The 18548-nt window shown below is 35.6% G+C and overlaps 1 protein-coding gene across 7 annotated transcripts in view; it reads right to left on the reverse strand.

Moving 5' to 3' along the window:
- Nucleotides 1-18548, reverse strand: part of NEGR1 (neuronal growth regulator 1) — a 925952-nt gene that overhangs the window by 444259 nt on the left and 463145 nt on the right. For 4 of the 7 annotated variants that reach the window (XM_054236911.2, XM_078332237.1, XM_078332241.1 and 1 more), the window contains one exon: nt 4763-4846. The exons of the other annotated variants lie outside the window; for them this stretch is intronic. In XM_054236911.2, coding sequence (XP_054092886.1) covers nt 4763-4846 — 84 coding nt within the window. The remainder of the gene's footprint in view (nt 1-4762; nt 4847-18548) is intronic. 7 annotated transcript variants of the gene reach the window in all.

Raw genomic sequence — 18548 nt, forward strand, 5'->3', positions numbered from 1 at the left:
AAGAAGTGGCCTATGCAAATGGCCTGGAAGCAAAAGACTAGAATGTCACAGATAAGGATTAATGAGGTAGAAACACATCGAGGGACATATAGAACTTTCACAAAGTAAAAATATCTATGTATTGTATGTTGATATCCACCTTAGGACATCTGCAATGAAAGAGGCATTTAACAGCCTTAGGAACAAAATGATCTAGCCAGCCACTGCCGGCCAGCCTCTATCATTGGTTCCATGAGTGCTGGAACAATCAGCATATACATAAAGAGTCCGTGATGTCAAATATGAATACTACACATGGTTCCAACAGCATCAGCTCCCACCTGTCAAGGCTGATCTAGCTCCTGTTGCTGCTGAGTGTCCAACTGCCCACAACAAGCTAATCCTGAGCCCTCATTATGGCACCATTGCTTGAGAAGATTGGACACATGAGGACAGGTTGACTGCATTGTTTCCCTTGCATTCTGGAAAGGTCAGTGGTTTGTTCTCACAGGAATAGATTCATTCTATGTAGAGCTATGCTCTTTCATTCCTTAGCCAGTTCCACTATTACAGGATCACTGTGTTTGGGCCACTAGCATGGAATCTCATGTACCTCTTTTACAGTCAAAGAAATGCATGAATAGACTTATGAACACAGGATCCAATGGTTGTACTGCATACTTCATCCACACTGCTGACCTTAAAATGTGTTAGAAAGCCTGCTGAAAGCACAGCTGAAATACCAGGTTGCAGGCAATAGTCTGAGATGAGAGAATGCCATCCTCCAAAATCTAGACTATGCATTGAGTCAAAGATCTTTATATGTTGCAGTGTCTCTGTTGGGAAGAATACACAGGTCTAGTAATTAATGGGTGGCATTCCTAACCTACCTCTGTGTAAACACAGCAACAGCCCTTGATCTCTAGAATGCATACTTCAGAATAAGGCTCAAGTGTCCCAATGTAGAATAATGGAGATGCTTCCTCCAGAGCCCAAATTTCTGCATCATTTTTTTTGCCCAGAATTAAACATTTCTTCACAGAATTATGAATAGTAAGACATCCATTCCCTTATGGAGAAAAACAAATCTCCACTCAATGAAGTGTGATCTTGTTTCCAAATCTAAGTATGATCACAAATTATTTCTAAATTGACTCTCCTTTATTCCACCATATCTATGATAACCTTGTTACATCCTTTCTCTCATTCTGAGTAGAAGCAACTGTGATAAGTTTAAGTTGAGAGGTAAATCAACTTTTAGTGTTTAGATAATATTTGCTTTTCTATGTAAAAAATAAAACACACTTTGCATTTCCAGGTGATCCTTGCTGCCAAAACTGATAGAAATTGACTTGGCAATTTTAATATGTTTTATCCTCTATTCTCAGCACACATTTCTTTGTACTTTGTAGCATCTCAGACCTGAGCCTACACTATAAGGACAGGTTACCTAAATTTCAAGAAACTTACAGCTTCACACCAGTTTTTAGTCCATGTTTTGCTTCTTCTTCCATATTTCCTGAATTTTTATATCCTTAAGAAAAGGCTGTACAGATAAAGTGTTGAGAAAACAGTAGCAATGATAGCAGATTTACCACCTGCCCATTTACTGCCTGCAGATTTATGGCCAATGCAGCCTATTTTGCCATCTGGGTCAAAGTCATATTTTCAGTGGAAATATTTTGGTAAGTTATTGCTGGCATTTTTTACATGCAGGTGGTGATCACACAGGTTTTATGGCACTTTCATAACTGTGTGTCTGACTGAAGTGCACAGAAGCTGATCTTTTGTGAATGTCTACAGAAGTGATTCAATGAAATGAAATGCACTCTATTCATTACATTTACCAGTGTGGGAGGAACTCCTTAAACATAAAATATAATCCTGAGAAACGTGCCAAGTCATCTTCCCTGTTTGTTTCCAGAGGATACATTCTGGTACCCAGAAAAAAATAATTGACTACTCTTGCACACTGAGGCTAGTGTTACCGATACCAAGAGAGTTTTAGAGTTGATGATGAGTAGATATTTGTTCAAAATAGCACAAAAACTAGTTAATTTTGATGCATTAGCCACTGCAATTTTCTCAATTAAACACTTATATTATTGAAAACATGGGGCAGTTTATTTGTTTCTTTTGCTAATTACATAAAAACATTGTCAAGGAGAGGTAAGATCATGAAAACAACTGGAGAGTGAAAAAGGCATGGGACTCAAAATCAGCAGACCTGGATAATTATGAAAATTCTCAGATGTGAGATCCATGTCATCTTACCCATTTTTACTGAGCCTCACTTTTCTTTTGTGTAAATGGACAAAAGAGGTGATAATAGAAACTACATACTTTTTAAAACTTAAGCATTATTTACATGCACCAATCCAATCTTAAGTGTTCAAAGCAATGAATTTTGACAACTGTTGTGTAATCATCATCCAAAACAAGTTATAGATTTCCATTCACTCCAGAAAGCTTTTCATGCTCCTTTCCATCAGTCTTTGTTCCTCTCCACACACAGAAGAAGGAAGAACTTCTGATTTCTCTTACCATAAATAGTTTGGGCTATTCTCATACTTCATATAAATGGAATCATCTAATTTCTTTTGCCCACCAGAAGGTCCGCAAGATTTGTCTGCATTGCATGTATCATTGATTTATTCTTAGTTATTACTGAATAATATTCTAATATCTGAATAGTCAACAATTTACTCATCTATTCTCTTATTTATGTATATTTGAGTTGTTTTCAGTTTTTGATTTCTATGAATTAGATGGTTATTCATGTACATGTATTCTGTGGGTACATTTTCATTTATCTTAGGTAAATATCTGGGTGTGCAATTTCTAAGTAATAATGCAGCTGTTTTTAACTTTATAAGAAACTACCAAACATTTTTCCAAAAGGATGGTACCATTTTATATACACACCAACAGTTCTGTTTCACATCTCTGTCAACACTTGTTAATATCAGTCTTTTTTATTTTAGTCATTCTGGGGGATGTAAAATAGTATTTCACTGTGGTTTCAAATTGCATTTTCTAGATGGCGAATGAGGCTGAGCTTCTTTTCATATGTAAATCACAAATAATTCAGATGCAGTTTAAATCTCCTTCGGAAAATAGTCTGAGTCCTATTCTCTACCTATTTTCAATGGGTATTTTAGAACTCACATGTGTAGCTTTTAAAATCTCTGCATGCTTTGTTCCCACTTCTACACATTTTCATTCAGAAGATCTAGCATAAACCTCTTTAAAATATGATTCTGATTCACAAAGGAACCACCTGACTATGCTCCAGGTATCTGACAGGTTTTTAATACTACTAATATGTTCATTACAGCATAAAAGGGCAATATAGAAAAATAATTAAGAACATCAACTTTATAATAAACAAGCCTAGATATTGAATCCTTGTCTGCACTTCCTCTATATGGGATTTTGTGCAAAGTGTGTAATCACTCTAAATCTCAGCTTCTTAATTGAGAGGAATTATAAATTGAGAGGAATTATAATATGTATAGATTTATGAAAATGATCAAATGTAATTATGCATGTAAAATGGTTACCATTCTGCCTAACTCATAATAAACACTCAATACATATTCGAAAGAAGAAAATATATACATATTATAAAGAACAAGCTAAACAAGTTGGAACACCTAATTTTAGTATCTTGACATGTATCCTTTTTACTGCTATTATTCAGCCTATCATTCACTTCAGATTAACTCCCAAAACACCTTTCTTACATTGTTTCACCTTTCTTTCACCTATAGAATTTTCATTGTCCCACATATTGGTATTCTCAGCTTTCATATGTCACAAAGAAGATGAATGATAGAAGATATGCCTCTATCAGTTGTTTGATTTACCAGCACCAGATCTCCTGGATGCCCTCCAGTTTCCTCCCACAGTTCCCTATTTCCATCTGATATTCTGATCTAAAATTGTTTGGTCCTAGTTTCTGGATTCTCAGTTTTCTTTTCCCTTCCCTATAGCACTGAATGAACATATGCAATCAAGTGTGTTCTCTGTCACTCTGCTTTGTCTTTCCCTATTTTTTCAACTATAAATCCATATAACTCTACTTCAGTAGCACTCTCATGATGATACAGTTTTGATTATCAAAATAAAATTTACTTTTCTTACCACAATAACCATGATTCTGCCTCCTAATCACTCAGTAAATCTTCTCTCTCTCTCTTTTTTTTTTTTTTCTCAGCAAGCCAATTTTACTTTCTGTAGAAAGGGTATGGAAAGTAGAAAAGTTCTTCTTCAAAGTTTTCTTTCTTGTTAAATAATAATAATAAATGTTATAAATAATAGTCTCTTTTAAAAAGACTTTCATTGAAGCCTTCTTGCTTTTCCCTAGTGACTCTTTGTTAAGTTCTATCCTATGTAGCTGTTAGATATAAAGGAGTAAGTACATTCTTTGTCCTTGTGTTTTAGCTAGATATTTGTGCTAGACATGATCACAGGCACATAATAGATTCTATGTCCTTGTACTTTAACCAAGATATTTATGCTATTTCTTTTTTTGTTATTATACTTTTAGTTCTGGGGTACATGTGCAGAACTTGCAGGATTGTTGCATAGGTACACATATGCCATGGTGGTTTGCTGTCTCCATCCCCGTGTCACCTATATCAGGCATTTCTCCCAGTATTATCCCTCTCCAACCTCCCCACTCCCCACTGTCCCTCCCTTAGTCCCCCAACCCCCAACAGACCCTAGTGTGTGACATTCCCCTCCCTGTGCCCATGTATTCTCATTGTTCAACACCCACCTATGAGTGTAAACATACAGTGTTTGGTTTTCTGTTCTTGTGTCAGTTTGCTGAGAATGATGGTTTCCAGATTCATCCATGTCCCTACAAAGAAAATGAACTCATCATTTTTAATGGCTGCATAGTATTCCATGGTGTACATGTGCCACATTTTCTTTGTCCAGTCCATCATTGATGGGCATTTGGGTTGGTTCCAGGTCTTTGCTATTGTAAACTGTGCTGCAATGAACATACATGTGCATGTGTCCTTACAATAGAATGATCTATAATCCTTTGGGTATATACCCAGTAATGGGATTGCAAGGTCAAATGGAATTTCTATTTCTAGGACCTTGAGGAATCACCACACTGTCTTCCACAATGGTTGAACTAATTTATACTCTCACCAACTGCGTAAGAGTGTTCCTATTTCTCCATATCATCTCTAGTATCTGTTGTCTCCAGATTTTTAAATGATCGCCATTCTAACTGACATGAGATGGTATTTCAATGAAAATATCTGTAACTCTTGACTCATTCTTTGAGTCAAGAATTACAGGCTTTGCATTTTGTTTGTTTTGTTTTATAATCAGCTGTTGCTTCTCACTTAAATGAGTCTTTTTCCATTACCTGATCAATTTGCAAATAACATGAGGTACACTTTCTGAAAAGAAATATAAGTAGATTTTCATTTCCTTAATATTATATGTGAGCCTATGAAAGTAAGGAAGAAAGATTCTTGCCCTTTTTTTCTATGAAAAGAAGTATGTTTGCAGTGACTTGATTTGAAACTCACAATGAAGTTTTTTGTTATTCATTTGTACTAAAATCACACTCCAAGAAAAAGATTGTTTCAATTGTTAAATTTTTGCTTATTGACAAGGGCAGGGATGGCTAGTTATCTACCTAACTACATTTATAAAATATTAAAATGCAATGACTCATTTTATGGAATACATTTTAATGAATCTGTAAGACATAGGGATAATGACAAAGATAAAAAGAGCACCCATTAAATAAACTGGGGAGTTGTCTGCAAATAACATTTTATTAATGATGACAGTCATTAATAATAACATTTCTTTGTTGAAGAAAGGTGAAAACAACTAGTGTTAAATAATAGGGCCTTTAGCAAGCTTTTGCCTTTAAGCTTATATTTTTGTTCAGAGCAGTTGTCACTATTGGCTTTTCTCCTTTGACAGTGGTTTCCCAAAACATGAGACTCCAGTTAGGTATTATGAAATCCAGTTTGTTATGGCTTCCCAGTAAATAGCCAATGACTTTATAGGAAACAAAAAGAACTACTCTATTGTGTTCTATTTTATGAAAAAAAATGGAGCAGAGGGAAAAACAAAAAGTCTTTCCTTAAAAAATAAATAAATAAAGCTTTTTACTACCAAGAGATAGAAACAATCTCATTTACCATTGATGGGTAAAATTTGATAGATTGCTGATAATTCTCAAAAGAATGACTATCTTTCCATTTGCCAAGTAAATTAAAGGGTCTACAAGTCTTACCAACAGGAATCTTGTCATGAAACTCTATTCAATCAATGAAAAAGCTGAAACACTTTGTGGATAATCACTTTTTAATCACTAATGCCATAGATTTTTTCTTATAGTTTGTGACTTAGTATTGTCATGGAAAATACCAAAAGAGAGAAGAACAGGACCAGTACTTGCTGAATCCCTTTCCCCAGTATCTCATATTTTTTATCACTGTTCTCAACTCAGAAAATACAGAAATTACAAATGAAACAATAGCACAATTATTTTCTAAAGCATTTGTTTCCAAAATTAGCTAGATGAAGACAAGAATGGGTAACACAGAATTTTGTTTTTTTGTTTTTTTCCAAAACTATGCTCCCTCCTTGGATCAGAATTTTTATGTATCTATACCAAGAGAGAGAGACAGGCATGAAAAAACATCATGACATCTTCAAGGTTTTTTTTCTTTATCCCAAATGACCCAGATAAAAAAAAAATACAAATCCTATATCAATGATAAGGATGTAAAACGGAGAAAAAAAGAAAACTGAACCAAATGAAAGGTCAGGTAAACTGTTCAGCAAATAAACATTTCATTTCTTACAGATTCTGAAAGAATTCAATAATTTCTTTGTAACACATGTAAAAAATTCAGAATCAAGTAAAGAGCAGCATTTGTCTTTAAAGCCAGAGGCCTATTTAAATTATAGAACTATCCCACAAAATGCTGTGTAATAAGTGTAAAGATAGGAACTGAATATTTTGGGATCATGGGAATAGGGTAACTAATTGGTACTCTTGCTCTGTATTGTAATTCTTTACCTCTTTTATTCTGCAAGGAGGCTGTGAATTTCAGAGAAGGAATGTTTTTCCTTATGTCCAAAGTGTTTATTTCAGTTCTCTGCTCAATGTTAGTATTCAATAAATGTTTAAAAATTGTTTTTAGCCCTGAATTAGTTCTATTTTTCATCCCTTCATATGGAAAGCAGGAGTAGGAATAAAAAAAATTAAGGAAAAGAATATAATAAAGAGAAAATAGCATGTGTATTTTAGGTTCCCAGGAGCAACTCAGAAACACACCCTGTTGTTGCTACATAGGTTTTTGACACTTTTTTTCTCCCTAGACAAAAGACAGGTTCTCTTCCCTTTCTCATTCTTTGTCTTTCTCTATTTTTCTTTTTTCATGTTCACTATACAATCCACATAGCTCCTCAGAATTTCACTCTGTCTTTTCACTCTTCTAATGAGTATGTTGGTCATGTCTGTGGGATACAAGTCCACATTGCTTCGTCTTTCCCAGTAACCCATGCCTATTGCCATCAGAGACCAAATTCTTGAGTTTCTAACTTTCTAGCAAGGTACACCTGCTGTCCTGCACACCACAGGAGCTGCTGTTTGTTCTGATTCTGTGTCATTATTTACTGCCTGCAGTGTGAGCTGTGCTCCTTCAAGGAATAGAAAGGTTTGGCTTATGTGTTTCTCCCAATCAATGCACAATGAACACTACTGACGGCTGAGCCATGAGACAAGGCTGAGGGCAGAGTCAAGGGTCTGTGTATGTGTTTCAGGGCAGATTCATTTCCAAGGGAAAAAAGAGCAAAACACAATCATGTTTGGAAATTGTGTAACATCCGTATAGTTTAACCCTCTTTTTTATCTCACAGTCTATTGCTACTGTGTAAAGCCTGAATCCAAATTAACTTGACAGAAAACCTTCAATGTACTTTGTGATTTTTAAATAGTTCCTGAGTTTGCAGGACACAGGAGTTTTTCTGGAGTTGGCTATTATGTGAAATCAAACTGAAATTAATTAGTGTTAAATCCTCAATGGTTTTTTATTGTATAATACATTCCTTTCAGTTTTTTTAACCATGAAAAATTAAACTGAAATCTTCATTTCTTTTGAGATTTAACAGATATTGGATCCAGAATATCTCTGGCATCACCAACCAGTAAGTAAAACTCTGTTCCATTTCCAGTAATACTCCAAATCTCAATGCAATAAGCTCCTATCAACTTGATGAGGCAGACAACCAGTCTTTTTCAGAGATACCACACTCCAATTATTTCCAACAGGGGGTTCTGATATATAATCAGAGCTGCTGCCTACAGCTCTGCGATACCTCAGGCCTAGATTCTAAGGTCCCAAACACCCGTTTGGTTTCTTGACCACTGTAGTCCAGCCCATAATTTAGTGTTCACTTCTACCAAAATAGAAACAACCAAAGCTTTCCCCCCTCTTTAGTCAGCTAGGAAAACAAAACAAAACAAAACAAAAAAACAGAAAGAGAAACAAAACACAACGACAACAAAATCAAAAAATGCTGTTCCCTTCAACCAGCTCTTTCAGAGAAGATTTTCACAGCCTATTCTTAGGGTCCACAGTGAAATGTGTAGTTCCATTCTAAATATTGCAGCACAATCCTCCTCAAGGTGGTTTGGTCAGGGAAATGTTACACACAGACGTTTATTATTCAAAATAACTACCTCTCCCAAATAGCTTGCATGTGTAGTCTACTTACTCTTACCAGATTTCTTTACTCAGTGGGATTTTCTTTTTTTTCAGGAACCTCATTAACTTCTTTTTCTCTGGTCTAAACTTTTTTAGAGACACTAGCCCATGACAAAAGATTTATACAAATCAGTCCCCAGTTGTGGACTAAATCCAAATTTTCTTCCACAGGACTCTGGGACCCCTATACATCAAGAAATAGGACTTTTCATCTTTTTCAGGGTCTCCAAACATTTCAAAATCTCATAAGACCTCTGGGGCAGGGATGGTAAAGTGTTACCTCAGTTTGCATCTGACTCATTTATTTATTATTTCATTCATTCATGTAGCAGACATTTCCTGAATATCTACTTGGTGTCAAGCATTGCTCTAGACTAAGAGTTGAAAAAGGATTTTCTACAAACAGGGCTAATCGTAAATATTTTCAGCATTGTGAACCATAGTATCTGTCACAACAATTCTGCTGTTGTTGAAAAAAAAAACCAAAACAGTCATAGAGAATATGTAAATTAATGAGAGTGGCTGTGTTCAATAAAATTTTAATTAGAAAAAAAATAGGCTGTGGGTTAGACTTGGCCTACAAATGGTACTTTTCTGGTCGCATTCTTGACACTAGTGATAAACCAACGACAACAAAAAGAAACAAAATCCCTGCTGTATTCTAACTTACATACCAGATATGTTAGTAAAGCAGTCAGTTCAATGTTAGCAAGTGCAAAGACAAAAACAGAGGCACAAAAGAGGATAGGGAATAAACAGGCATGTCTGAAAATACCCATTTCATTAGGATACTACTCGACTTTGTTCCACCTTGAAATTTCCCTCTCTCAGCCACTTGGTAGACTTTGTAAAGTTTAGCTCTTAGTTGCTATAATTCAGACATCTGTTCAGTCAGTATTCACTTAGCATTCATTACATGCCATAAATATTAGCATTTATTATATGCAACACATAATACCATGTGTTATGGGAAGACATAGTTATATAAGCCAAATATCCTGCTTTTAAGAATATCAAACCATAGCTGTGGAAAAACTGTGTACGGTTTGGAGTTAGGAGTTCTGGGAACATGTTAACCTGTTGGATTAGAAAACATTTCTAAAGACTGACTCCCGCATTTCTCAATGTAGTCTTCAACGTGAGTCCATCACATGGAGTAATGAAAATTGAAACATAGTGGCCTTCTTTGACTGTATTGGACCATGTATAAAGATGTAAACAGAAAAAACAGTATGCTGCCTTTTAAGACGGTGTCTTTTAGCACAGCTAGTTGTTGCTGTGACAGACACTGGAAATTGCATGCTCATTCAAATCACCAGGTACTCAGCATCACTGTGCTTGGCACTATCAAAGGATCAAGGTGAGAATAGGATGCAGTTTCTGCCCCTAGGGAGTTTTTAAAGAAAAAAAAAGTTGCAAATAAAGCAGTTACATTGTTTGAGCAGATAAAAGCTCCCCTAGTCTGGGGTCATTCATGTTACTTATTACATTCTTCATTTTTATATACACAACATATTGTTAAACTTCTATTCTGGTTTAGAGTCAAGCATTTTAAAAAGGGAGAAATTTATATCTGACATATTTTCATGGAGAACCTACTGTGAGTCAAATACTTCTGGGCACATGGGGTTATAAGGTCAAGCAAGAAAAATTGTTTTCTGTCATCAGAGGGCTCATTATTGTGTGTGAGACACAATTCTGTAAGCAGACAATTACAGCACAATGCAATAGGCACTGTGACATACTATTAGTGGATGCTACAAAAGCACAAAGGATGTGAATGTCGGCTACAGGATAGTGGGAGGATGGAACTTGTGGTTGGTCCCTGGGGGCGTAGGAGGATTTCTATAGAGAGGAAAGACCAAGGATATTTTGGGCTGAGGCAAAAAATAAGAAAAGCAATGAGGCAAGAATGAGCATACAGCTTTTATATGTGGTGTCCATGGAGTGTTGTGGGCTGAGTGGGAGCCCTGGTTTGAAGGAAGTAAGAGGTACAGACTAGAATGCATTTTTTTATATGGCAAGAGGGATCAACCCTAGGTTTTGAATGGGAGTGACGGAATGAAAGTAGGACTTTAGGAACACTGGACTGATGTAAGCACACAAGATGGATTAGAGATGGTAGAAACTCGAGTGAGAAAAATCAACTGAGCACCCCTGCGATAATCACAAGCCTAGATTAGTGAGAGAGTAATGGGAAAGGAGAGAAGGGCAGAAGCTGAAAGACAGTTCAAAGGAGGAAATGACAGGACTCAATGACAGACTGAATACTAGGTTTGAATCAGAGGGAAGAATAAAAGATAGTCTGGAAGGATAGTGATACCAGTGACAGAATCAACATAGCACTATGAACTGACAACCAGACGATCAAAGTGACACACCACTTGTGCCATATGTCTGAAAGCTCTTCATCAGAGATACAAAGCTGAAAGGAAGGTTGTCTCTAGATTTTTCTTGCTCAGGAGTATATGGGTAAATGATGAACTCTTACAAAAAGAAGCCCTCTAAGGCACTAGCTGATATGACCTCATGTGTCAAACCAAATTAAAGACCCATAGAGTGAGGGTCAGCTCTGATGTCTGCACAATTTAGAACGGCAAATAGACATCACATTCTCCTTGTGAAGTCGCATCCAGGTCACCTATAAACCATAATAAAACATCAAATAACAATAGTTGGTAGGTCCTCGATAAAGAGTTGTTGAATTGGTCTGAGGATAAGGGAATTAACAAGTCAGTGAGGAGCTGATCTACCTCTTTAACATTGCATACCATGTGAACAGAGTGGAGAAATAACAACTTTAGCAAATCACATAGTCAAGGCCCAATTACACAAAATAGAATGGCCTCTTCTGAAACTCTGAAACTCAGGTGTAAAGTGCATTGCAATGATTACATGGAGAATCATGGAGAATTTCAAACAGGGAAGCCTGATTTACATAGAATTTGTTTCGCTACTTAGATGGTTAGCTTTGACTGTGTAGTGTTAAGAACACATTAAGAACAGATAGTATTATTAAACATCTGGTTATCTATATATTTGGGAACTCAAAATGAAAAGAATCAGTTATCTGTGGGGTCCTGAAGTAGCACTGATACATAGAAAGAAAAACACCATAAAAATAGATCCATAAATCTAAAGTTGTGATACAGAAGGAATGTATTTTCATTACTTTGTTCAATCAATAAGTAATAATCACCTGTTTTCTTCAATATAGGCTATGATTTTTTGAAATCATCAGAAAATAAATTGCTACTTTTTATTATGTATTTACTTACAGTGATATAAATATAATCAAATGGATTAAAAAAATCATTTTTTAAGTGAGAAAAGTAATTTTTGTATCTGGCGATAAGATGTTGGAACTTTTCTTTGCAATAGGAAAATAAAAAAATATTTTATAAAATTCTGAGTTAGACACTATTGTTTTCTAAAGGCAAATACCATTAACTCTTATCAGTGGTCCCTTCTCAGGAGTTAGAAAGAAAAAATTATACACTGTGAAAGAAGAGAAAATTTATTTCTCCATGGTTGGTCAAGCCTAGAATTCTCTATAGAGAGAATCATTCCGGGGGAAAAAAAACTATTATTATGTTTGTTTGTTTTGAGATGGAGTTTTGCTCTTATTACTCAGGCTGGAGTGCAATGGCGTGATCTTGGCTCACTGCAACCTCTTCCTCCCAGCTTCAAGCAATTCTCAGCCCCCCTAGTAGCTGGTATCACAGGCATGCATCACCATGCCCAGGTAATTTTGTATTTTTAGTAGAGATGGTGTTTCTCCATGTTGGTCAGGCTGATCTCAAACTTCCAATCTCAGGTGATCTGCTCATCCTGGCCTCCCAAAATTCTGGGATTACAAGCCTGAGCCACCACTGTGCCCAGCCACAAACACACACACAAAAAGTATTGTTACAAGCTGGAGGCAATGGAGAAGAAAGCAGAGCAGCAAACAAATGACAAATGCATTTTCAGTTGGTGTGTCTAGCATGCTGGTACTTGGTGCGATTCCCTATTCTGTCTCCAGCAATACATAAAGCTGCGTCAGGCTTTCAGCACTTGACTCGGGCTTCTGACTACACTAGACCTGATGTTACAAACCAGCTGCACCAAATTTATACTGTGCTTTCTATAGAGTGAGTTGAAGCGATTTGGTTCCAAGTGCCCTTCTTCATATGCTTAATTATTTTGACATTATTTTCAGAACTTTATGTTCATTTCCCTTTAGAACCATAGCACTCTCACTGCAGCATAAGCATAGCATTTAAACTAGGTTTCCAATTAGTCTGTATCTTTATGAATAACTTGTCTTGCTCTGCCTAAATTATTCAGCTTTGAGTTGTCTCTGAAATCATGGATTATTTTTAAATTAATTGCATAATAGTGCCAAGCACAGGGCCTAGCATATGGCAGACAATTAATAAATGTTTGTTGAATAAATAAATGAGTTTCACTTCAGTCTTGGATTTTGGCCTACCTTTTTACAATGTTAACCAAATAAACTGACTTGTATTGGAATGTGAAGCCACCTACCCTGATACTGGCATTTGCTTCATAACACTTGCTTTGATTCGTGGTTTAAGGATTTGGACTGGTAATAAGAAGAAATCGGTATCTAGATCTTCACTTACTGGTATGATGGTTAATTTTACTTGTCAACTTCTCTGGGCCATGGGGTCCCCGAATTAAACATTAACTCTGGATGTGTCTTGGAAAGATGTTTCCAAATAAGATTAGCATTTGGATCAATGAACTGAGTACAATAAATTCACCTCCCCAGTGTGGGTGGGCACCATCCAATCCATGGAGGACCTGAATAGATCTAAAGGTGGAGGAAGGAGGAATTCACTGCCCCCGCTACCATTTTTTTTCCTCCCTCTTTGGTTGAGCTGGGACATTTAACCTCATTTACTCCTGTTGTCTGACTGGGTTTTCATTAGCTCCCCTGGATATCATATTTTCAGAATTAGACTGAATTATACAACTGGCTTTCCTGGGCCCACACTTTCAGAAAACAGATTGTGTAAATTCTCAGCCTCCATAATTGTGTGGGCCAATTCTTATTGGCTGTGCTTTTCTGGAGAATCCTGACCAATACAGCTAACAATTGTTTAATTTGTTCCCTTCTGAACAGGAAAAGACCTGAGCTTAAAGTTACACAACTTGGAAGTAAATACTGGTTTCTGGCATTGCTATGTTACAATAACAGAGTTTTGCTATTTTTGAAATGATAATAATGCCTACCAAACATGTTTTAAGATTTTGGGAGCACACACACACACACTCTCTCTCACACACACACACACACACACACAATCAGTTATCTGTTGCTATATATGAAAACATCCAAAATTTAGTGACATTCATTTTTGCTCACAAGTTTCTGGAATAGCTGGGCAGTTCTGCCGACCTGGACCAGGCTTGACTGATTTCAGCTAGGCTTTTTTCCCATGGTCTTTGCCTGGTTGTTGGCTCATTCACATGCCTGACAGTTGGCTGGCTGTCAGCTATGATGATGGGGTTAATAGTGTTATGTGTTTCTATCTGTCTTTCTACTTATCTCATGGTATGGCAGAGTTCAAGACAAAGAACAAATAAATGTCCCCATTTCTCTTCAAAACAAAACTCAGAACTGGCATAATGTTGTTTCTGCCATGTTCTATTGGTGAAAGCAAGTCACAAGGGCAAACAGATTTGCAGAATGGGAAAACAGACTCCACCTCTTATCTGGAAGAACTGCAAAGTCACATTGCAAAGGTATGAGGACAGAGGGAGCAGTAGAAAAATTGTACTCATTTTTGCAATCTACCATAATATAAAATTGTTACTATATGCCTGTTTAATAAATCAGATTTTTTGTTATTGTTCTGCAACCTCTCTCCTTCCTTATTATACTTTATCTTTCACTATCACCTCCTCCATTTTATGTCTGCAATTCCATGGTTCTAACAAAAGAGGATAATCAGTACTGATTAACGAAATGACTCTGGTTATTTCCTGTCAGTCTCCCAACCTATCTAAGGAAGGGAAGAAGAAAACAAAAAAATCAAAAACAGAAGTTATACCTCAGTGTATTCAGCAAACTTTGAATTCTCCCAAACTCATCCTTGTATTATTAGTACGTTCAACCAGTTAACTGATCTAATGCTGTTTGTGGTCAAGTTACCTCTTCCTCTCACTTTGCACCTTGGACAAATACTAGCCTATTTACAAGTAACTCCATGGTCAGCAATTCTGAGAGCGCTGTGACCCTGTTTTCAGATTGTTTTGAAGAGTACCTGATAAAAATACTAGAAATGATAACTATCATTTCCAAAAGGACTTCTATATATGCCTGACACTGTTCTAGGCATGTTACTTATATCATCCTCATTCCTAACAACTGTCTTGCAAAGTAGATATTATTCTTACTTTGCATATAGGAAAGGTTCAAGTTGGCAGCTGTTAAAAGGAGGATCAAGGATTCAAATATTGATCTCTTTCATTCCAGACCTTGTGCTTTTAGTGTGGAAATACTTGAACACTGACACTGTATTTCTCTTTAGACTTTGTTGTTGTTAAAATACATTCTTTGTCTTTCCCAGAACATTCAGTCATGTTTGTTGTCCTCTTGTTAACTCTCTCCAGATTCTCTGCATTACTCTTTTAATAACTGGACACTGATTGAACATAGCACTCTATCTACCCTATATTAAATAAAGAGTAGATAACCTTATGTTTCCAACATGAAATATTCTTTTAATATTCCTGCATTTACAATAGCAATCCCACCTCCCCCACCCCCATTAACACAATCTAATTAACATCTATTTAAAGCAGAAAAGCAAGGTCCATGAAATAGATATTGAGCTATTGTTAATCACTCACAATTGGGTACGCACCTAATTAAAACAAATACTAAAATATACGCTCTAGATCCCTCATTTCTTTGCTGGAAAAATCAATGAAAAGTACATTTTAAAAGTAAGATAAATTTGCATTCTTCCTGATGTTCTAACTGTATTAATGTCAGATCTGAGACTATTAATTAATACTGACAAAATTTCTTTTTCTAAAGGTTTTATAATTCCTGATAACATCCCGTTTGTCCACATTATTTGAAGTACATTGAAAAAATAGGATCTTATTATTCCAGTTTCTAGGGTCTATTTTTTAAATTTTCATCCAAAGATAATATATTTTAAATAATGTATTTTTGACTACAAGTTATTTAAAAAATCATAAGTATATGCTTTTGAGAAAAAATTCACTTTTCAAGAAAATAAATTTGGATAATACAAATAACCCAGAGGCTAGTCATCAAGGGGAAAATGGTACTACTCTGCCACATGGCTCAAATGCAGCATAAAATATGTTTTAAATATATCCATGTAAGAAAGCACATCCTTATATAATTTGAGAGCTATATATACTCTTGTGAGAATGAATTATAAAACTATAAATGATCTTCTACAGAAAGATGCATTTAAACATATATTTTTAAAAATGATTAGGGAAAAATCACTACTCGTGCCAAGCAAAGAACTCCTAGTTTTGAGTAAGGTAAAAGTCATTCATACATTAAGATGCTGATAAGCCCATTAGAAAGTTCTTAGGTTTTAATAGAAGGTTACATCTAGTTTACTGATGAGCTAAGTAGGAAATCTAAAGGCATATTGCAGGTCTTTGAAAGTGAGTGTGAAGTGTTTTGTTTCATTAGGTGTAGTCTTGAACTCTACTCTGTTAAACATCTTCATAAATGATATGCAGTTGGTTGTTAATAACATTAATTAAATTCTCAGATGAGAGAGTATATCAAGCAATGAGACATCACATAATAGTATAAAAACTCTAGAAAAAAATGGCCTGAAATTAATCAAATGAGATTTAATCTTGAACTGCAAAGACCAGTATTTGATTAAAAAATAGATCCAATGAAAGTTGAAGTAAAATTAAAAATCAGTTTCAATAAAGAGATATTTCAAATAGCTAATATAAAGTTGATTTGATATTCTGTAATGGGGTTTAAGAAAATATAAGCTATTTTTAAAACAGAAATGAACTTGAAGTTCTTATAGTAATTATCAACTAAATGATTTCAGTGTCTAGTTGACCACATTGGGAAAGTTGAAATGCTATGGGCAGATTTGTGCCTTAACAAAACCTCTATGATCATCAGACACTCATCCAATAGCAGAAACATGGAGTCCCACAAGGAATCCTTCGAGAAGAGGATTGAAAAAAGAAAAGTAAAGTGGATAAAAAAAGACCAGACCTTTTTTTTTTTTTTTTCTAGACGATGTCTTGCTCTGTTGCCCAGGCTGTAGTACAGTGGCATGATCTCAACTCACTGCAACCCATGCCTCCCAGGTTCAAGTCATTCTCCTGCCTCAGCCTTTCCAGTAGTTGTGATTACGGGCATGCGCCACAACACCCATCTAATTTTTATATTTCTTTTGGTAGGGATGAGGTTACGCCATGTTGGCCAGGCTGGTCTTGAATTTCTGACCTCAGGTGATCCACCTGCCTCAGCCTCCACAAGTTCTGGGATTACCGGCGTGAGCCATCACACCCAGCCGAGACCAGACTTACAATGAATTTCAACACATTCTTCAAAGGCACCAGAACTTTCTAAAGACATAATAAAAATTAAAATTATTGAAAATAAAATCAAGGGAGCAAAAAGAAGTGGCTTAGATTGAGGGACATAATTTCGATTGTGATAAAACAGGCTGCTTCTTTATTTTCAGAATTGGACATATTAGTTTCAAATATTCCAGAGGATCTGATTTTAACCAGGGCATTTAAACTACTCTCCATAAAGGAATCTCCATCCTTATTTCTGAAAAGATTTTACTATGTTTTTGGAGAACATCTATTCACTTCAAAGTGCTTCTTTTGCAATAGTCTTAGAGTTTTCACATTGTTATTCTTTGAAGGACATGCTGAAACTTGAGTTACATAATTATAGCTTTACAAAATAAGTCCTCTATTTTGAGGTTCTTAGTAGCAATTTCTTCTTACAAGTATTAGAATAATGGAAACAGAACATAGCTGCAGGTGACGATATAAAATAGATACTAAAGAAAAATGTAATAAGGCTTTTCCATTTTTATCAAATGTGATTATATGCATTATCTCCAAGGCAGATTTCTCTTTTTCTGCAAATATGATTCCTGGAAGCACTTGCTTTACAGGACTATAGAAGTGGGCTCAGTTTGAGCTTCACTATCATACCTGATTTAAGTGAATCAGGAAACACTGTACATCAACAACATCTGTAGGATTGTGAACAGTGAGCAAAATATAGTTCAATAGCTGCAAATATGCTTAGAATTTTGCTGCCATAAACACTCTAAAGTGTTCAGTATTACCACATCATTGGAGACATAATAAAAGTCAGTATTTGCATATGTTCCAAAGTTATCTTTTATTTGATCTCTAGAATTAGAAAAGAATAATAAAAAGATATATCCAATAATTAGACTCATCCAGTTATTGTGGTTCCTTCAAGGGACTATATTCTTTCTCTACATCATTAATAAGTTTCTGTGGTATATCAGATATGGAAACAAACGCTTTATTATTTCTCCATTGTTATATTAAAAATAAATAGTTTCATTTGTTAGCTTAATTTTTACTTTAAAAATGTAGACTTCACTCTACTATATAAAAGTGATGATACTCAGAGTAATCAAAACCTAAAAAATTCCAGTGGATAACTGAGCATTTGGGAAACTTGGAATGCTATAAATAGTTTTGTGCCACAACAGAACCTGTGTCACAATTATTTTAAGAGCTAGCTTGGCTGGACCATGGTACCCAAATACT

This window comes from Callithrix jacchus, chromosome 7 (genome assembly GCF_049354715.1).
Source record: "Callithrix jacchus isolate 240 chromosome 7, calJac240_pri, whole genome shotgun sequence".
In the NCBI taxonomy this organism is placed as follows: domain Eukaryota; kingdom Metazoa; phylum Chordata; class Mammalia; order Primates; family Cebidae; genus Callithrix; species Callithrix jacchus.